The sequence below is a fragment of the Eurosta solidaginis genome, chromosome 4 (genome assembly GCF_040869045.1).
Source record: "Eurosta solidaginis isolate ZX-2024a chromosome 4, ASM4086904v1, whole genome shotgun sequence".
Classification (NCBI taxonomy): domain Eukaryota; kingdom Metazoa; phylum Arthropoda; class Insecta; order Diptera; family Tephritidae; genus Eurosta; species Eurosta solidaginis.
This window is the reverse complement of record NC_090322.1, coordinates 120,587,695-120,610,175: the sequence shown is the minus strand read 5'-3', so window position 1 is coordinate 120,610,175 and position 22,481 is coordinate 120,587,695. Positions and strand designations below refer to the sequence as shown.

General features: G+C 36.5%; 1 protein-coding gene across 1 annotated transcript in view; it reads right to left on the bottom strand.

Moving 5' to 3' along the window:
* Positions 1-206: 206 nt before the first annotated feature.
* LOC137248664 (tyrosine-protein kinase receptor torso) overlaps positions 207-22,481 on the bottom strand; it is a 193,587-nt gene continuing 171,312 nt past the window's right edge. Inside the window, exon 20 of the mRNA XM_067779566.1 lies at positions 207-554. Within this exon, the coding sequence (XP_067635667.1) occupies positions 207-554 (348 nt within the window). The remainder of the gene's footprint in view (positions 555-22,481) is intronic.

Genomic DNA, 22,481 nt, shown 5'->3' with positions numbered 1-22,481 from the left:
AATAAAGTTATCTTGTGATTATACAGCTTCTAATAGTGATTTGCGATGAAGTACGACTTTCCAGGTGTTGAACTCAAATGAGGACTCAAAATTGAAAAGTAGACAATACTCATTTTTCTGTCTAGTGCTATTAAACATACAAATTAAAAATATAAAATGATAACCGTTTTACAAAATATTTTCAGAATCAATTTTAATAAATTTGATTATTTTATCGGTGGAAACACATAGTCGTTACTTAGACTGTTAATATCAACATATGCTGCACTCGGACTTAGAATTTTGTAGAGTTCTACAAAGGTGGGGCGCCCTTCTACATTCTCATCCCAGCATTGTAACATAATATTGTAAAGCTGATTCGTGCATATATCCGGCTTTTCCAGCCTTTTCCCGGACAACAAATAAGGAATTAGTTCATGGTTACCAATGGTGGGATATGGCGAGGTTCCTAAAGTTCCAATTTCCCATAAAACGACACCATACGCCCAAACGTCACTTTTGTTGGAGTAAATATTATCACGAATCGCCTCAATAGACAGCCAGCGCAATGGTAACTGTAATTTAGATAATATGGATTAAAAGCATATACTCGCCTATGCGCATCAAGAGCTTACAAAAGTTTACTTAATGGCAGATTATTGAATCTGGTTTGAAAGCCTAAAAATATCACATCATTTGCAATTGTTTTACTATACTACTTTTAGTGTGGACGAAATAATGCAATACATATATGTGATCTGAGGACGATAAACTTGTCTGGCAAAAAATCTTCGTGCTATTAGTACATAATATCTAGGAACCAAATAACAGCAAATCGCGTGCAGTTTCATAAAGGTAACAGGATATATTATATGCACCTCGTGGAAGAGACCAAAGGGTAGACAGAACAGGCAGGCGGCCGCAGTGATGGGGAAGTAGCAAGTTTGCCTACCACACCGAAGGTCCAAGTCCCGAGAAAACAACATCAAATTTGTATAGAAAAGGATTTTCTAAGCCATGCCGGGTACATTCTGAGTGTATTTCTGCCATGAAAAGCTTATCAGCGAAAATTCATCGGTCTTTCACATGCCGTTCGTAGTCGGTATAAAACATGAAGGTATCGTCCCGCCAATCTCTAGAAAAAAAAATAAAAATAAAAAGTAGCACGGCGCAATTTGGAAGTGCAGTTCGGCCTAAACTTCCTCGGAGATATCTCCGCACCATTAAATTATTAATTTTTTTTTTTATTTGTTAGACGGCTCATGCGAGTGCTATGGTACGTTTATCAAACAACCACAACAATTTTGAAGAAATTTCGGCGTTAACGAGTATTGGGAGCTAGCCCAGAGCACTTCATAAAGGTACAACTATGCTTTATACGAGTGTAATTCTCTTAAGTATATTCTTTTTCAGCAGATGCAGCAGTAACAGTACCTTTTTCTTGTTTTAGATTAAACACCTTCCATAAGAAAAAGAATAAGGAGCAGTCTCGCTGAAAGCAGAGCTCCGGGGTTAACTGTTGCATTGATATAATAGCTCTTGGTGAAGGAAAAAGACCGAGTCACTCCGGGGTATATAAAAGGCTGTAGTAGAAAATTGCTTGATTGTGGATTTTCCATTTGATGTTTAAATGCCCCTGGGTGCCATAGAAATGCACCCATTAAAAAAATCCCGGGTAATTTAACTTTAAATTTAAACCTGGTTCGAGCACATCTGCACCAACAATACGATACCCCAAAATTGTTTTGATAGAGTGTAATAATCATGTCGGTACGAATAGAAAGCTTTTGAGTATGGCAACAGTATAGGTCGCGGCACAATGATATTTTTCATATAGATGCGTTTAATACAAGCTTATGCATTCCAATAACATCGCCACAATCAACCAAGATGTTGCGTTTGTAACTATGAAGGAACTTCAGACTTGGCAATTGAAGTTTATTACGCCTTGCCCATTCACATGCAAAATTTTGCGAAGCACTGTTGTACACATTCTCCCTATATAACAAAACTACTTGCTAACATATTTTGTGTCGTATTCGGTTATTATATTGCAGTTTTTAATTGCGAAAAATGTTAGAAAATTTACCAACCAGTGGGAAAATAAGTTCACTTGCAAAGTGTGCCAACTCCCTTAGCCAAAACAAATGTCAAATTCTTCTTATTATTTGCTTGCAGAAAAATTTGGGAGTTGGCTACTTTTCAATATCAGATGGTGCCAGTGTCGCTCATTCCACCGTTCTCCATTAAAATAAGTGCAATCTACTCATAATGCAAAAGCTTGTGTTAAACTCATCTATATCAAAAACTGCTTATGTGTCGGGTCTTTATTGCTTAAGTGCTTGATGGAATGTTGCTGATGCTCAAGCTGATAGTGTGCTTCAAAGTCCGGTGAACATTTTTATGTTGCGTGAACTTTGCTATTGATTATCTATAGATTGTCAACATTTCATTTAGTGAACGCGCGGCGTTGCCACAGTTGCTCAAACTTTGCGGAAGAACGTGTTGCAACAACTGTAGCTTGAACACACCCGTTCTCTGACATGAGTCTACTGTGCATGTCGGGATTGTTCAAATAAATTTTTACGCAGAAAATATTGTGGAATGTTTAACCAGAACAGACTAAAAACTACATATTTTCCAAATGTTTTTCAGAAAAAGCCATGTGTTTCAGATATTTCAATTGTTTTTCAAAAAATCTCAATTTTATTTTAGAAATGGTCAAATGTACATATTTGAGAAAAGACCAACTGTATTTTAGATTTTCCAAAAGTATTCCAGAAGACCTCAAATATATTTCGAAATACCGCAAATGTATTTTAGAAGATTGAAAAAGTATTTCATTAAACACCAAATTTGCTCAATCGATGCTCAATCCAATTGGCAATTCATTCGTAAAGACCAGAGGTAATTGAAAGAGGTTCGTACTTAATATATGTAGGAGTTTTTCAACAAAGAACAAACACGGTTGCAAAATTTGGTTGTGTTCGCGCGATACAGAACTCAATTAGTTTTGTTTTAGATGCTTCGGATCACGTTACATGTACATATGTCATGTAAGTAATATCGTTGGTTTCTCATTCCTTTTAATTCGCTACTTTTTTCTTTCTTTTAGCTTGGTTTACTTTGTATTTAGAATAAAATGTCATTGCTGATGGATTTTTATGGAATATTTGAATGACGCACACAAAAATTTACCGACAAATTCGATGACAGGCGGAAGTTTTTAAGTCTGGGGCAAACTCTTGTAAGAACGAAAACGGCGACCTTATAACCGATGTCCATAGAGTACTAAGTTTATGGAGGTAACACTTCTTTGCTCTCCGAAATGAAGACGGCGACGCACCGCACAGGGATGATGAACCCGATCCCGCAATCGATGATTCAATTAATGCCCCCAACCCGATTATGACGAAGTCTGAATGCACGGTCAAAAATTTTCGTTTATTTTTTAAACCGAGTGTAACTTCTACCTTCGATGGTTAATAAAACAGCAGAAACGTCCGGATTAATTATCTTAATACTTTATTCTTCATTCGTCAATCCAATAATGAACCGGAAGTCCACCATCTTCTCTTTTCTTCCTTTACAGTGATGTATTTTTGCTTACTCTATTAATTAGTTGACATGGTTGCATTTATGATCTTACAACTCGGCCAGCCTGCAACTGTATCGACCTCGATACATTATCTTAATTTCTATTTTCACTGTCATACATTTTTTAATCTGATACAATTCGCTATTTGTGTTCAGAGTTATAGCTCGTGTACTGTATTGACCTTGATACATTATAACTTAATTTCTATTGAAATGTTTGATTTAGAATAAAAAGATGTGAAGGGTTTGGTAGTCAAAACATTAATTCTTTTATTAAATAAATTCTTTCTCTTTTATAGTTATTTACTTAACCTATACATTCATAATTATCTTAATACTAATAAACTAAAAATATGTACATTGGTAATGGGGTATGCATACATGTAGGTTTGTATACATGCTTGCATACATGTAGATTTGTATGCATGCTTGCATACATGTAGATTTGTATGCCTGCTTGCAAAGTCAGCAGATCAATGTGAGTATTTGGTTAATTCACATTATTGGTTGTATGTAAGTAATAAGCAGAATTTATTAGCTGTGAACGGACAAGGGTTTCATATTCGGCATTCCATTGATGTTAGCTAACCGCTGTGTTAGTTCAATAATTTATGTTGTATAATATTGTAATATGATTGTTACTAAGAAGTTTTTGGCATAGAAGTTCATGATGCGTAATGCCGCAAGTGTATTGCATAGGTGGGTATGACGCATAATGCTACACCATACGCCTTAGAAAAAGAGGGTTATATAATTGTTTTGTGCACAATTGTATAAGACTCTTTGTCGTATTTTCAATGATTTTGATATTTTACTGTAACTTGATATTGTAGTGACAGAGGTTGTTTGCTTTGTTTCTGATTTGCTGACCTTTATATTTTCATTGTTTACATTTTATGCATATCCCTTTTTTTTAAATTTTAAGTTTAATGATTATCTTACTTAATTTACTTATTGTATTTATTGTATATATTTTATAGCCGGATTTTAAATGTGTGCACTCATTTAAAATCCTCTTTTTTTTGAAATTATTTTCTAATATTTATATGGAAATATGAAGCAGAAAAAAAAATTTTGTTTTCAATTGCTTAGATACGAATTATTATTAAATAACTGAGTAAGTTGGAATATTTATGTTTAGATTATTTTCAAGAGATATCTTAGATGGACTACTAATTCCTTATCTTTATTGCTTTTATTACTAGTTTCTAAATTATTTTTATTGTTCCTACCATTTTTATCCTACCATTATTTAGTAACTTATGCAAACTATTTTCCTATTAATATTTTCTAATCTATTGGAGCTAAAGTAGAGTACTTCCCTAATATAGAAAAATATGACCTTATGAGACCTAGGTATTAAATTATTTTATTTTATGTTATTCAAGGAAAAAGGATTTTTTTTCACTTGACATTTTTTTTTCGTTTATAATAAAGTAAATCTGTAATAAATTGTATTTACAATAGAGGGGTTGCTGATGGAAGAGCGGGGTAGCTATGTATTGATAGTAGTTTTATTAATGGATAAGTGGAAGGTACAGTGGGTGTAAAAAAAAATTTCGTATCTTTAAATTTTTAATACTTTCCCTATTTTCCAGCAATATCTTTGGTCTTATGTGATATACGATACGACAGGACCTTTCAGATTTTTAGCCAAATCTGTCAGGATCTTTTCCTCCAGCAAGATCTAGCTAATTTTGCTTAAGAGCAAATTTTCAGCTAATTTAAGATCAGGCTGGCAGGATCGCCATGAAATGTTTGTTCTAGAATAAAAAGATGTGAAGGGTTTGGTAGTCAAAACATTAATTCCTTTTTATTAAATAAATTCTTTCTCAATTTTTGTTGTTATATCGGCCTACTGATTTGTAATATCGCGAGTTAATATCGAGCTCAAGGCCTAACAATAATTATTTTATCATTATTATTGTTATAATATATTTTTTCTTAATTGAAAAAATTTTAAATTAGAATAGAAGAAAGAAAAAATTTTAGACAACTGCCAAAGCTCGTTGTATAGATCCATTTCGGGAACTGCTAAATTCCTTCATCGGCAACGTTTAGGCGCCGCTGCTATAACCATTCAGCCATCACAGCGGTTTTTTGTTTGTCTTCATTATTCCTACTTCAATTCTGTTCCTTGCCAATTGATATTCACAGCACTGCGACATCTGTTACAGAATAGTTGTGAAAATTGGACTTCGTTTATGGCGATGATGCCATAGTGTCATATTTTATTGACACTTTTTCCCCGTGCTCTGGGATGTATTAACAATTTTTGTTGTTATATAATTTAAAATTTTTTCAATTAAGAAAAAATATATTATAACAATAATAATAGGGGGACTCATGTAACCGTATAAATGTCTTATAAAGTGTGTAAACGTATAAATTTATCTAGTTTACGCACGAGCTGTCAAATTTTGTATGAAAAATCGTTTAGACAATTTGTATAAATTTACGCGCACATTTCATTGTGTAAACGCGGTAAACTCAAAGGAATGCAACCTTGCAGACATTACAGACGGCATTTTCATCAAAAATCTCCAACATCAGCAAGTAAAGGCGTTTTAGTTTTGATTTTTCACTTAATCTTGGTATTTTTTAATTTGTATAACAATCAAAAAAATTTGTTTGGAAATAATACAGCTGAAAAACAATCAAGTTTATCAAGAGTATTACTAGGTGCGTTCACATAACCGCGTGTGTAAATGGATATAATTTTACACCTTATAAGTTTACATGCTATCATGAGTCCCCCTAATGATAAAATAATTATTGTTAGGCCTTGAGCTCGATATTAACTCGCGATATAAATTCTTGCTCTTTTATAGTTATTTACTTAACCTATACATTCATAATTATCTTAGTACTAATAAACTAAAAATATGTACATTGGTAATGGGGTATTCATACATGTAGGTTTGTATACATGCTTTGTATATATGTAGATTTGTATACATGCTTGCATACATGTAGATTTGTATGCATGCTTGCATACATGTAGATTTGTATGCCTGCTTGCAAAGTCAGCAGATCAATGTGAGTATTTGGTTAATTCACATTATTGGTTGTATGTAAGTAATAAGCAGAATTTATTAGCTGTGAACGGACAAGGGTTTCATATTCGGCATTCCATTGATGTTAGCTAACCGCTGTGTTAGTTCAATAATTTATGTTGTATAATATTGTAATATGATTGTTACTAAGAAGTTTTTGGCATAGAAGTTCATGATACGTAATGCCGCAAGTGTATTGCATAGGTGGGTATGACGCATAATGATACACCATACGCCTTAAAAAAGAGGGTTATATAATTGTTTTGTGAACAATTGTATAAGACTCTTTCTCGTATTTTCAATGATTTTGATATTTTACTGTAACTTGATATTGTAGTGAAAGAGGTTGTTTGCTTTGTTTCTGATTTGCTGACCTTTATATTTTTATTGTTTACATTTTATGCATATCCCTTTTTTTTAAAATTGTAAGTTTAATGATTATTTTACTTAATTTACTTATTGTATTTATTGTATACATTTTATAGCCGGAGTTTAAATGTGTGCACTCACTTAAAATCCGCTTTTTTTTTTTTTAATTATTTTCTAATATTTATATGGAAATATGAAGCAGAAAAACAAATTTTGTTTTCAATTGCTTAGATACGAATTATTATTAAATAACTGAGTAAGTTGGAATATTTATGTTTAGATTATTTTCAAGAGATATCTTAGATGGACTACTAATTCCTTATCTTTATTGCTTTTATTACTAATTTCTAAATTATTTTTATTGTTTCTACCATTTTTATCCTACCATTATTTAGTAACTTATGCAAACTATTTTCCTATTAATATTTTCTAATCTATTGGAGCTAAAATAGAGTACTTCCCTAATATAGAAAAATATGACCTTATGAGACCTAGGTATTAAATTATTTTATTTTATGTTATTCAAGGAAAAAGGATTTTTATTTCACTTGACATTTTTTTTTCGTTTATAATAAAGTAAATCTGTAATAAATTGTATTTAGAATAGAGGGGGTTGCTGATGGAAGAGCGGGGTAGCTATGTATTGATAGTAGTTTTATTAATGGATAAGTGGAAGGTACAGTGGGTGTAAAAAAAAATTTCGTATCTTTAAATTTTTAATACTTTCCCTATTTTCCAGCAATGTCTTTGGTCTTATGTGTCATACGATTTCTGCGGCGGCCACCAAGACAGAAAAGTCATGACTTTTATGAAGAATATTTTTATTTTTATACCGGGATTGTCACATGCACAACCTCTTTGGTTAGTGCTATTATTTGATCTTAGAGAACTTGGTTAACAATTATTATTTTATAAATTCGCCTACTGCAGTAAATATTCAATTCTCTATCACCAATTTGTCCCTCAGGACAACTGTGTTTTTCCTTATAAATTTCAGGTCCTGTATTGCCGGCATTTCTTTATGCCTGGTCGAATATTGTCCTAAGTCAATAACTTCCTCAACAATCTGGTTACTTGAAAATTTTCTACGCTACCATTTTTCTATCCTAAGATGAAAACGAGCGCGAGTAATCTTTTATTGCAAATTTATATAGCGCTTTAATATATCTATATTTATATATAAGTTCTCTTTGTGACTTTTCTTCATTATATTTTTTTTTGTTGTTATGGGCTGGTTTTAATAGTTTTGTATTTTTTTTTTTTTGGTCTTAGTTTTTGCCTATTTCCACTGTTCTAGAATTTCCTATTGCTTCATGACCATTTTTGTCAGGAGCATTCAGACGTGTTATGCAAATTTTTGATTTGCTGTTCGCTTTAGGCAGGGCTGCCTTTACTGTCGATTTTGACATTTTTAGGTTTGCTATTTGAAATTTACTCGAATTGTTTATCGCTCTTCCTCAGCTTTGGTTTGGTTTAGGTAATGGGTTAGATACGAGTTGTGGCGGGTTTTACCAGTTTAAATTTGTGCTTCATATAGTTTTTGAGCATCATAGCTATTGTGATGATCAATAGCATGAATACACAACCTATAACTGCTAACAAAACATCTGGGATGTTCGGAGTATTTTCTGTATTTACCTTAGTTGGTGGCTCATACTTGATTATCTTGTTATCTGTTGTTTCAGAGCTTTCTTTACCTACCTCGTAGCCAGCTATGGCTACCATAATGCCTTGGGCTATTTTTGTCCACCAAGACATCTTGAAAGTTCTCTAATTTTAATAAGAAGTTAGATATTTTGTTTTATGACTTTTTATTTTGTGGATATTGTTGATTAAAAATATTTTTATAAAAAAAATTTTTATATTCCAAAAAAAAATTTTTCTTAGTGTAGTTTATAATATATTTGGAAATATTCTTATCTATTCGTATTAAATGAGCTTTTAATATATATATTTTTTCTTTGTTTTTGATGCTACTTAACATTTTGAATTTTCGGGGAACACTTTCCTAATCATACGCATTATTTCCTCTTCCCTGGTAGTAGGGTTTATAATGACCTCTATTGTGGGTTCCCTTTCCATTCCTATTATCTTCCACAATTTCTTTAATCCTTCTAACTCTTTTTGTAGGTCCCTAGTGTGTCGGGTATTTTCGTCCCACCAATAGAGAGGAAGATCTGAAGAGTTTCTTTGCATTTAAGTAGTTATGGTAATTTTAATTTTTAAACCTTATTAAAATGTTCTATGGGCTTTCTTTAGAGGATAGGTGAACTGTCTGAAGTTGATTGACTATTTTACAGAAGTGTCCTAAACATTCCAATTTACTTGAATTTTTTTTTCTTATAAAAGTTTAATTTAAGATTTTTAGCATTTTAGCCTTTTTTTCGAATAACAAATTTTTAATTTTCCTGCTACTTCTTTTTTCCATAAAAATTTTACTTAAAATTTTAACAAATTAGATTTTTATATTTTTTTTAAAAAGTAGATTTCTATGTATTATTTTTTTAAATTTTCAAGCAAAAAAAAAATTATTTAAAATTTAGTACATTTTGATTTTCTTGCTAAAAATTTTTTGTCAAAAGAAGTGTTTTACATTATATTTACTTTTTAATTCCTATTTTTAAAACTTTCGTTTTTGCTAATGGTTTAGCGTCCTTAAAGGCCGCTCAAATGATTCTAAAAATTTTAATAATTTAAATATACCTAATATACATAACATTCGCTGCACATATTATGATTATTCCACTCCATTTATGCGTTTAATTTATTATCGAGCTTCCATTATTTTGCTTCAAACAAACGTGCATAACTAATTGATCCAGATAACCACCATGAGTTTATTCCAAATTGCCAAAAGTCCGTTAAAATATTATTGGTAGTTGTCATACCAAGTTACGTTGGGTTGATCTAGCTTGCGATGTAATTATTGCTCCTTTTCCTCTGTGCAGGATTTTTATCCAACATGATCTCAAAAAAAAAAAAAAAATTTTCTCTATGTTTTGAACTTGGCAGGACCTTTCAGATTTTTAGCCAAATCTGTCAGGATCATTTCCTCCAGCAAGATCTAGCTAATTTTGCTTAAGAGCAAATTTTCAGCTAATTTAAGATCAGGCTGGCAGGATCGCCATGAAATGTTTGATCTAGAATAAAAAGATGTGAAGGGTTTGGCAGTCAAAACATTAATTCCTTTTTATTAAATAAATTCTTTCTCTTTTATAGTTATTAACTTAACCTATACATTCATAATTATCTTAATACTAATAAACTAAAAATATGTACATTGGTAATGGGGTATGCATACATGTAGGTTTGTATACATGCTTTGTATACATGTAGATTTGTATACATGCTTGCATAAATGTAGATTTGTATGCATGCTTGCATACATGTAGATTTGTATGCATGCTTGCATACATGTAGATTTGTATGCCTGCTTGCAAAGTCAGCAGATCAATGTGAGTATTTGGTTAATTCACATAATTGGTTGTATGTAAGTAATAAGCAGAATTTATTAGCTGTGAACGGACAAGGGTTTCATATTCGGCATTCCATTGATGTTAGCTAACCGCTGTGTTAGTTCAATAATTTATGTTGTATAATATTGTAATATGATTATTACTAAGAAGTATTTGGCATAGAAGTTCATGATGCGTAATGCCCAAGTGTATTGCATAGGTGGGTATGACGCATAATGCTACACTATCTTAACTATCTTAATCTAAATCTAATAACTAATCTAATACAATTCGCTATTTGTGTTCAGAGTTACCGCTCGGCCAATCTTACACTGTAATCGACCTCGATACAGTATAACTTAATTTCTAACAAATATTAGTGTGGTCTACTGTGAAATATTTTCTTTGAAAACGGCTCACTAATACCTTCAACTCATCAAGTGTTTTGGCCGGTAACAGTAGATGTGCATTTAGCACTACATTGCCTATGCCGTCTATTATGAAATCGGTGATTTCTGTTTCGCATATGTTTGCCCGTTTTCCTATTGCCTGCATCAATAGAACGTATAAATGTAATGACTCGCTCTTTTTGTCCCACTTACGTTTTGCCAACATCTTATAAACTTCGTTCCTCTGTATCGGCACGTCAAATTCCGTCGTAAGGGCCTTTTTTAACTCCGCATAGCTTAACGCTTTGGTGGTGGTAAGGAAAACTTTGGGTGTTCCCACCAGGTAGCGACGAAAAGCCAGCAATTTAAATCGTTCGTCTACTCTTGACGACTCCATTACTTCTTCGAAATCTTGAAGAAAATATCCCACCGTCACTGATGTATCATCACCACTGAACTTGGGCATAGTATGCTCTATATCGGCAAAATCCAGTCTACTTTGCTGTTGTACCCCAGTACTTCATTAATTTTAACATTTCCATACGTTTTCGTAGCGCCACCAGTTCGTCATCCACACTTATGGTCGTGGCTCTTGCGTCAACTGGGGCAGAGTTTGATGGGGCGGCAGCAAAAACATCGTGAACAGCAGGTGTTGAATTTAATTCAACCAAAACATCGGTAGTAGAGGCAGTTGGAACGGCAGTGGCGGCAGAGCAAACGGTAGCGGCAGCAGAATAGACGGCAGTGGCGGCAGTATGAACGGCGGTAACGGTAGTGGCGGCTGAGGAATTAATAGAAACGGCAGCGTTTATCTCAATCATTTCGTCCGGAATGTTCTCCGATATATTTGTGTTCGGAGTGGTATTCATCGTATTTGCGGAGCTATTATCTCCCACTCTAACTATATTTTGCAGTAATCTGCGTAATTGTATAATGTTGGCAGTAGGAGGGAAATCCACATTATTTTCAGTTAAAACTATGATAATGTTTTCTCGAGCATCCATTTTACAAAATAATTTTTTATAATAGTGCGCGAAGTTCGTTAACACACCTGAGATGTAACTTCTACCTTCGATGGTTAGTAAAACAGCAGAAACGTCCGGATTAATTATCTTAATACTTTATTCTTCAGTCGTCAATCCAATAATGAACCGGAAGTCTACCATCTTCTCTTTTCTTCCTTTCAGTGATGTATTTTTGCTTATTCTATTAATTAGTTGACATGGTTGCATTTATGATTTTACACCAGCAAAGTTTACTGCTGAGTTTAAGCTTTTTTCTAACTACATTTAAAACCACTGAATAGTTTTAAGCTACTTTTAAGATATTGGTTTAAATTTTAGCCCAGACACTTTAAAAATAAATTTTCGATGAAAAGTTTAAAGTTTAAACTAAAACGTTTTATCCGTACTGCGTTTTTAAACTTTTTTGGTATACATTGTAAACTATTAGAGAATTAAACCAATTTTTCATAAAAATTGGGATTTAATTTTAATCCACAAGTTTGAAAAAAAGTATTTCCAATGAAACCTTAAGGTCATACATTCTAAACTGGCAGGGACTCATTTTTAATATTTTTCGGTTTTTATTTTAGACCAATGAGTGGATATGACACATATCACCTCTTCGTCGATTTTAAAGCCGCCTTCGACAGCACGAAAAAGAGCTGCCGGAGCGTCTGAATTTAGTAGGCCCGCAATCTGAATTTAGTTTGCCCGCAAAACATATACCGCTGTGCAAAATGACGCAGAGCAACACCATCAGCTCCGTCAAATTGGGAAGGACCTCTCTGAGCCGTTAGAAACTAAACGAGCTTTCAATCAGAGTGACCCCTATCGTACGATTTCTATAACTTGATGCTGGAGAAATTTATACTAGCTGCGGAACTTAACAGCTCTGGAACAATATTCTATAAAAGCGTGGAAATACTGGCGTGGGCTGACGACATTGATATAATCGGTCTGAACACCCACGCTGAAAGTTCGGCTTACTCCAAACTGGAAAAAGAAGCGGAAAAGATGGGTTTGATGGTGAATGGGGAAAAACAAGTACCTGGTGTCATCAAGCAAAGAGTCAGCACATGTGCGCCTTGGCAGCCACGCCCTCTCTCTGACACACTACATGTCATTTATCGTACGTATCGACGCTCCGGCTAAGAAAGTATTTTTATCGGAACCCGCCTATGAAAGAAGAGGACTGGAGCGACCCCACTCCGCTGGAAGGTCCATTAGAAAATGGTTTAAGTTCCCTTGGTGTGATCAACTGGCGCCAGTTAAGCCAGAGGAAAAGCTACCGCCTTGCCTGGTTGGACGCCAATTTGGTAAGTAATCTGAAACTTTCTGAAATAAGTACATTTCAGATTTTCTGTAACACGTTTGACTTTTTCTGAAATACTTTTTCTATCTTCTGAAATACATTTGTGGTTTTCTGAAAAACATTTGGTTTCTAGAATACATTTGCATAATTTGAAATACAGTCCACTTTTCCTGAAATACACTTGAGCTTTTCTGAAATAAATCGGTGGTTTTTTTTTAACCATGTACCGTAGTACAAAGCTGCAAAAATAATTTCATTTTTTTACTTTCATTTATAGCTACTTTTTGTTTTTGATTGATATAGTTTTATTTTCCTTGCCACCACTGTTCAGACTTCAAAACTTTAAGTAACATAGCTCATGTCAAAAACATATGTTTTGAACTGAGTTATCGACACATCTTGGAAATGCAAGGGTCTAATATCATTTCCTGAAAAAATCATTTTTCTTTTCCTGTGGAGATCTCAAACAAGTAACATGGTTTGTAAAGTTGTCGCGGTCATATAACTTATTTATGTGTTAGAAGTGAAGCACAAGTAACGCTTTGTAAAGATAACTAAATAATTTAAATAGCGCCCGTGATCTACTAATATCTGATTAACAAAAAAACACCAAAAGCAGCCGTCAACTTCGGGCCGGAGCCCTTGCTACTTACTCTCTAAATTTTGAATATATTTACATGGTAAGTGTACAAACAAGTTCATACACCCGTAGGTGAAACATTTCCCCTTTTTTTAATTCTATATCAGTTTAAATAAAAATATAAAAACTGCGGTATTTTATTTATTCTACCAGATTTCTTTCGAGAATTCCCCGCAGAAAAGTTGTATCATATCGAGCCCTTCGCGCAATTTAAGTGTAACCAACAAAAATACAGATATTAGTTTTTTGCTGAAAACCGATAGTTTTGCATGATTTGAGTCATCTCACAAATTTTATAATAGAGAATAGTACCGTTATCAAGCTAAATCAAAACAAAATTTTAGTGTAAGTGAATTTTGAGGTTTGTTTACTTTTTTTGTGACCGCAAATTGCTTCTCTGTGGTATCTTACGAGTAATGTTTATTTTCACTTTTATCGTGTATATTTATAAGGTTCGCAAAATCACTGGTTGCAATTATACTGTATATGCATGATTTAAGCAACCATTTTGCAAAAAGAAAAAAATATGGCTGAAAACGAAAATATATATTTTAGTTTGATACAAATCTTCTCTGCTTAAGTTCGTGAAATCCAGTAAAATTGTTTTATTATTTTAATATGGAGCTTTTTCAAAATAAGGTGATTAATTATTTTATACTATATTTAAAATAAAATAACAAAACTGTGTTTTTATACCAATGAACGATCAAGAATAACTCACTGGTGCCATATAGCGATACTGAGTCTGGAAAGACATATTCTGGGGAATTAGAAATGAGATATGCGTTGGAACAAGAGGGTACAAGAAGGAACGAAAACTTCCTAAAAGACTTCGAGGTAAAAAGCGAAAGCTGTATGAAGTTAAACCAAATCCCTGCGTAGGTAAAAAGGGTGGAAACAAGTGTTGTGAAAAGCTTAGCGGTTAGTGCTAAATGAACACTTTTCGGGCTTAGGCAACAAGATACAACAAAGAGATTGGCTTCTATCGTGCATGACCCGGAAATGCGTTTAAAGGAGAACATCAGATAGCCTTAAAAACCAGTGGAGCTATGCATATTTCATTACCTATAACGAAAAGCGTTTTAAAGTTTGTCAGCATTTTTTACTCAAAACACTTAATATTTCCCAAAACACGTTAATATGTGTTAGAAAAAAACATAACTTTTCAAATACCTCTTGCCTGACCAAAAAAGACCTCCTCCCCATAATAAGTCGGACGAAATAAATGTGGCTCTTTTGAAATAATTCATTGAACACCTACAAGCAGTTCCTTCCCACTATTGTTGGAACAAAAGTACTAAGTTATATCTTCCACAGTGCTTTCGAAACGTGCCAACTTTGTATAGGTTTTACACGCAGCACTTGATAAATACAAATCAGGAGCAAGCTAAGTTATCCCTAAGAGTTTTTCGTACCATTTTCAAAAATGAATACCATATAGGCTTCCATTTGCCAAAAAAGGACAAATACATTATTTTTGAAAAGTATAAGAATTCGGACAGAGAAGCACAAAACCTTTCACAACAAACTGAGGAACATAAAATGCACATACGGGACAGAGATAAATCAAAAGAAATTTTCACAAATGTTTCACATTAAATTAACTTACCTGTTGCCTGGGCATACCATGATGCCCGTAGACTCCGTACATAGCACTATTGAGTCTTTTATTCGCGATAGAAATGTTTGGGCTCCAAGTGAATGGTATACAATTATTTCTAATGCAAGAACTATACCAGAAAATTATACATGCATTTCAATTCATAATTCGGATTTTAAAGATTGGAAAACCTTATCTCAAGCTTTGCTTCCAGCTTCAGTTAAAATATCATTTACGTCTTTGCGTTGCGCTATCTTCGAAAAAAATTCTCCATTGGTTAAACTACACTATGGTTATTTTGACGATAGCGAAAAAAAGGTATACAATCTCAGTACAATTGTGCGGTCAAGACGAAATTCTCTCATACTTAGTAAGGGTCCTGTTACCTTGTATGATCACTTCTTACACATTTCATCTTCAAAATATAACGACCTAAAAGCTCTCTGCAAAAAGAATATCATACCAAAACAATTTCACTATGAATATATTAGCTTATCCCATACTGGAAGGATAATAGATACATTGCCTGAGACAGACGAAGATGACTGAATTATTTTGTTTACAACAATACTGTTTAATGTATTGTATTCAAATTTGGAATTGTATAAGTTTCCTTTAATTTCAAATGTATGTATGTACTAAAAAATTACAATAAATACGCCTTTAATGTGCCCCTATGTAATCTGTAAAATGTAATTAAATAACTTAAAATTTAAGGTAACCAACAAAATAGTGTTTGGAAAGGGAGCCAACATGACAGCAAAAAAAACGTAAGTACAGATAACAGGACTTTCGGTACAGTGCGGTCTTAATTGTAGGCTAAAGAAATATTTTATACACATACCAAATTTCATGACAGTAGCTATTTTTTGTCAGAAGATAATTACAAAAAACTTTCTACTGTAAAATTTACTTTATGTTGGTTACACTTAAATTGCGAGAAGGGTTCGATATGCACAAGCACGGTTCGCACAAGCAACCTTCTCCCTCATCTCCCTGCATTTCGCCATCAAAAAATAATTCTACTAAAACGCTGCAAAAGTGGCTGAGATCCGCCTAGGGCCACTCTTGACCTACCTCCAAGTCCAGCTTCATCGAGTTTTCCCCCCCAGCTTTGGAATTTTCAAAATAAATGAATAGCAAATCCTCTCTAACATTTGCATAAATATTAAAATATATAAAAATTTAAAATTTGGCATATAGTTAAAATGTATGAAGAAGAAGAAGAAGTTAAAAGTTAGTATACCGAAAACAAAAGTCCTTAAATGCAACTAAACTGTGGAGCAAAAGGTTGCTAATATGAATGTATACGAGAGAAAGATGTTGCGAAATTGAAGTTATTATTATTTCCGATTAAAAACATCAATCAAAGGAGGATTATTCAATTAAATTAAAATAATACCTAGATTTAGTCCCATTTAGATTTAAACCCACTGTGGAAAACAAAAAAAGTTAAATTTTAAATATCCGTTAGATTTTCATATAATAATTATCAACGTGAATATGTAATGTAACTAGCGATCGCTCATCAACATATGCCTATGTTGTTGTTCGTGTACAGCAGCCTCTCAAACATGCGACAAATATAAATTGTAAGGAATGAGAATGATCGAACATGTTTGAGAGAGAGTTGTATGATGTGGTTTGAACCCAAATTATAGCTTAAAAAATTTTTTGTTGCGATCTCTCTTAAGCATTTTGTATGAATTCGGATGGTTACCGTCATTCGCAAATTTATTATATATGGGCAATTTATATTTAAAAGAATATTTGAATGCTTATGATATTCCTAATGCAGCAACTGCAAGCGTGAAGGCCTTCGATTCTATGTAGCAATGCAATATATATATATATATTTATATACTGTTATGAATATTAGCAAAACTAAGGGGTGCTGCCATCTCCAGGCCGATGCTAAGCAGTGACGTGAATTCACATCAATAATTCAATCATTATGTATCTACATAAACGAATCAATAATTGCGTCTACACATATGTACGTATACGAGCAGCGGAGAACCAATGCACAAACACATGCATATATCTTATCTGAGTTGTCACAAGAGAGGGCAATAATTTGTGCAAGTATTACTCAAACGAGAAGTTATAAACGTAGTTGTGGCTGGCGATTTTGTAGCTGAAACTAACTAGTATGTTCTGGAATTGAAAAGCCTAGAAGTATGCAATGAGAAATCAAAAAGTATAAAAGGCGCGACAGTAGAGGCGAAGAGAGAGTTTCATTTAAGCTATCTGTCAGTTTGGTTGTTAAGCCAGCTAGTTGCAAAGTATAAGTGTAGGTAGGTAGGTTGAACTGGCCGGTCCATGAGGACCTCACATAGACTGATTGAGTCCGTAGTGTTACCAGAAGTTTGTTTTAACGACCAAATTGCAAAACCCTATCAAAAACCAGGACCTATGTTATAAAATAACTCCGTCCTCTTAGCAAATACTAGAAGCTTCCTAGGACTTAAGCCACTTGCTGCTTCTAGATCTGACAGCTGTATCACTTCTAATAGCTGGAGTCTTAGCCTGGCAAGTGCAGGGCACGAGCACAGAACGTGCTCGATCGTTTCCTCCTCCAACCCGCACTTCCTACATCTGCTATCACTGACCAAGCCTAGTTTAAAGGCATGTGACGCCAGAAGGCAGTGTCCAGTCAGAATACCCGTCATGAGTCTACAGTCCTCTCTTTTTAATGATAGGAGCAACTGTGTTAGTCTAATGTTGTAAGACCTACACATAATCTTCGACACTTTACAGCCCCGCGCTTGAACCCACGCCTTTCCCGCTTGGTCGATCATGTGCACCTCTCGCCTTCGCTTAATCTCGCCCAATCTAATTGGGACATCTACGGAGCAAGCTTCAAGGGATGCGCCCTTTTTAGCTAGTTCATCCGCTTTTTCATTCCCATCTATTCCCATATGCCCTGGGACCCAATATAGATGTATGCTTCTCCCTGTCCCGATTCTCTCCAGAGACTGCTTACACTCTAACACGCATTTAGATGCTGTGCTATGCGAGATTATTGCCTTAATTGCTGCTTGACTGTCAATATAAAAGTTAACACGGTTGCAGCTTAAGCTATTCTCTTCCAGGGTTTCTACTGCTTTGGTTACGGCTAATATTTCCGCTTGGAAAACGCTACAGTAATCCGGCAGCCTGTAGGATCTACTTATTTCCGGATCAGCGCAGTATACCGCAGACCCTACTCCTTCCACTACTTTGGAACCATCGGTGTACACATGTATCGCCTCGTCCGCCATTTGCGCACCCTTGCGCCAACCGTCCACCGCTATTGTGGCCTTAAGATCTCCCTCGAAGCGCAGATAGGGAATCATGTAGTCTGTCCGTCTTGTGATTGATGACGCTATACTACTATGGCCATATGGTCGGCGCTCAAGCTGCCCCGAAGCACCAAGCCTGGTTGCGGTCGTTAACGCTTTGTTCTTTGCTACCAGGTCTACAGGTGGGATATGCAAAATGGCATACAGTGCAGCCGTCGGGGTTGTTTTCAGGGCTCCCGTAATGCTAAGCATCGATAGTCTGCATACCCCCTCTAATTTTTTGAGGTATGTTGTTTTTTGTGTGGCTTTCCACCAAACAAGAACTCCATAGTATAGAATAGGGCTTACAATCGCTGTAAAAACCCAATGAGAAAGAGAGGGCGATAGGCGCCATGTACACCCCAGCATTCTTTTACATGAGAAGGGTGCCGTTGAGGCCTTCTTGACCCTCTCCTCCACGTTGAGCTTCCATGACAGCTTACTGTCTAGGATGATTCCTAAATATTTTGTGCAAGGTTTCTCCTGTAAGGTCACCCCTCCTAACTTAGGCCTGGTCCAATTTGGGACCTTGTACCTCTTTGTAAACAAGACCATATCCGTCTTCTCCGCATTGACATTCAACCCGACATTAGATGCCCAGGTATGAATATCGCGAAGCGCCCGATCCATCAAAGAACTAATCGTTGGAAGGCACTTTCCACTTATGACAATTGCAACGTCATCTGCGTAAGCCGTAAGTTTTACGGGTCCCTCATCGAATTGCCTGAGCAGTTGGTTGATGACCAGCGTCCACAGCAGAGGTGATAGCACCCCTCCCTGCGGCGTGCCCCTGTCCACTGATTTCGTGGCCTCGTACAATCCCCATTGTGATGTAATCTTTCTGCAATTTAACATGCAGCCGATCCATCTGATTAAGGCAGGATGTACTTTAATGTAATTAAGACCATCCATAATCGCCCATTTTGCAACATTATTGAAAGCCCCGGCAATGTCCAGGAAGACTCCTAGAGCATACTCCTTATATTCCAGGGATTTCTCTATGCTTATTACCACCCTATGCAATGCGGTGTCTACCGACTTGCCTTTGGTGTACGCATGCTGTGTTGTGGAGAGCAGCTTTTCATCCACGTTGGACTTCATGTACACATCTATCAGCCTCTCAAAGGTTTTGAGCAGAAATGATGTTAAGCTAATGGGTCTATAGTCTTTGGAATACATGTGACCGATCTTCCCCGCCTTTGGTAGAAAAGCTACACGAGCAGTTCTCCAAGAGTGCGGTACATGATTCAGTCGTATGCACCCATCGAATATTATTTTAAGCCATTCCACGACCGCCCTACTTGAGACTTGTAGCATAGCCGGGAATATACCATCTGGGCCCGGCGATTTAAACTTAGAAAACGTCTTCACTGCCCACTCGATCTTGGTATCGGTCACCAAGCCCGGCACTACTAGCTCCGTGATCGGAGTGTGAGTGATGTTTGCTGGCTCCTCTAAACCGTCTCCCGATGGGAAATGTGTATCGAGAAGCACCTCAAGGGATTCCTCACTATTACGTGACCATTACCCGTTCTCTTTCTTTATTAGTCCCTGGACTATGTTTCCCTTTGCTAGGACTTTTTTCAACCGTGCTGTTTCGCTGGAGCACTCTATGTCCGTACAGAAACTTTTCCATGAGTTTCTCTTCGCCCTGGTAATTTCACGCTTGTAGATCCTCAGTAGATCCCTGTACTCGTCCCGACACGCTTCGCTTTCCGCGGTCTTTGCGAGCTTAAACATTTCTTTAACCTGTCTTCTTAGAAGACTCAGCTCATTGCTCCACCATGGCGGCTTTGCTTTTCCTCTGAATCTTCTTAGAGGGCAAGCTTTGTTATACGCAGTCATAAGCGTCCTTGTTAGGAATTCATTCGACTCTTCCAGTTCCTCTACATTAGCAACCTCTTTGGGTTGTCCCAGTTTTGTTTCTACATGTTTCTGGAATTTAGTCCAGTTCGTTGACCTAGGGTTTCTAAAGGTTCCTCCCTTCTCTACCCTCTTTAGGGGGATGTTGAAGCTGATATACGCATGGTCTATCAAGAACCATCCAATCATACCTTGATATATCACGCTCGGAGCTCAATGTAATATCCAGAACATTGCTGGATGTTGGACCAATGTACGCAGGGACATTTCCCCTGTTGGCTATCTGCAAATTGGTTTGCAGGATGTAACAAAACAGAGATTCGCCTCTCTCGTTCGTATCTGCTCTTCCCCACGCATTGTGGTGCGCATTTGCATCTGCGCCTATGACCAACCGCCCTTTGCGCCCTTCCTCCTGTACTAGCCTTTTGCACTCCATCGGTGGGACCACCGCAGCATGGGCCATGTAGCAGGACGCCAGGATAAATGCCTGCTTATTCTTTTGCTCAACGGCCACCGCTACGAGATCCTCAGTGGTGTAATTAGGCAGCATATATGAATGCAGCTGTTTCCTTACCATTACTACAGCTCGCACTCGTCCTTCCGTTTGCGCGTAGTAAACGCCAAACCCGCGCACGCTAAGTCCAGAAATCTTTCCTCCCGATGAGAGCCACGGCTCCTGGATCAGCGCCACGTCAAACGAACCCTCCTCAAGGGTTAGGAGGAGTTCGCTCGACGCCACTTTACTGTGTTGGAGGTTTATCTGTAGGACTCGCAGCACCATTGGGCTGTTTGTCCCCCTCCAGCACCTCCGTCTTGACGTCTTCGTCCTCCCCTTGCCCTTTTGGTTTAGAGTATTCGAGGCCCCCTTCAGCCTCTCGTGACTGTTGTGCAGGGTGTTCCTCTGTGCGAGTCACAGCACCATTTAGCGGTTGGTCCTCTTCTAGCACGTTCGTGGTGACGTCGGGGACCTCCACCTGTCTTTTTTCCCTTAGGCTTTTGAGGTCCTTTTCGACTTCGCCCACCTCTAGCGTGTTAGGGTTTTTATCCTCGGGACTTCTTTTCCTGAGTCGCATGTAAATTTTGCCAGTGCCAAAGGACATTTTACCAAGCTGCGTGTACAAAATATCCTCCGCCTGCTTGTTTATTTGGAAGATGTAGAACTGACCATCCTCGGTAGGCCGAGATACAGTAAGTATCTTCCAATCCTGTGTCGGTATGTTCGGATTCTGATTCTGCAGAAGTCGCAGTGTATCCTCCGACTTCATCACGCATGGTATCCATACCTTAACTTTTGGTACCGTGGGGATTTGCGCTTTATCCACCACCTCAAACCGCTCGTTCGTGCCTTGCCTTTGGAGGTTTGGAACCACTTCCTCCAGCCACTGCAAGCTCGCGATGTTGTCGCACGCTATCATCTTCACACCGTTATACCATCCCCCCGAATCAAAGGTTGGAAGGGGCTTACTTGGTTGTTCCCGCATCATCTTAAGCATTAAGCTAATAAGCTCCCTTTCCACAGATCTCCACCTTTCAGTAGTCATTTGTCCGAAAGGACTGCTACGATCAACCAGCGCCACAGTCAGTGACTGCTTTGCCACATCACTCATCTTCTCGGGAAAAGCAGGAGTCTTAGTGTTATCTCCCTTTGGCACCTCCGAGAAAGCCGGAGTCTTAGCGTTAACTCCCTTTAGCGCCTCCGAGAAAGCCGGAGTCTTTGCGTTATCTCCCTTTGGCTTATCTCCTACTTCCTTAATTGGAACTTCCCTCTGACTCGCAGCTTTCGAGGTAGTTGCTACCTCGCTATTGGAGCCCATATGTCTTACAGCTTTGGGCCTACTTGTCTTGTCTATGCGACTGCCCTGCCTCGCGGCTCTAGGACTGGGTCCTTTCTGCC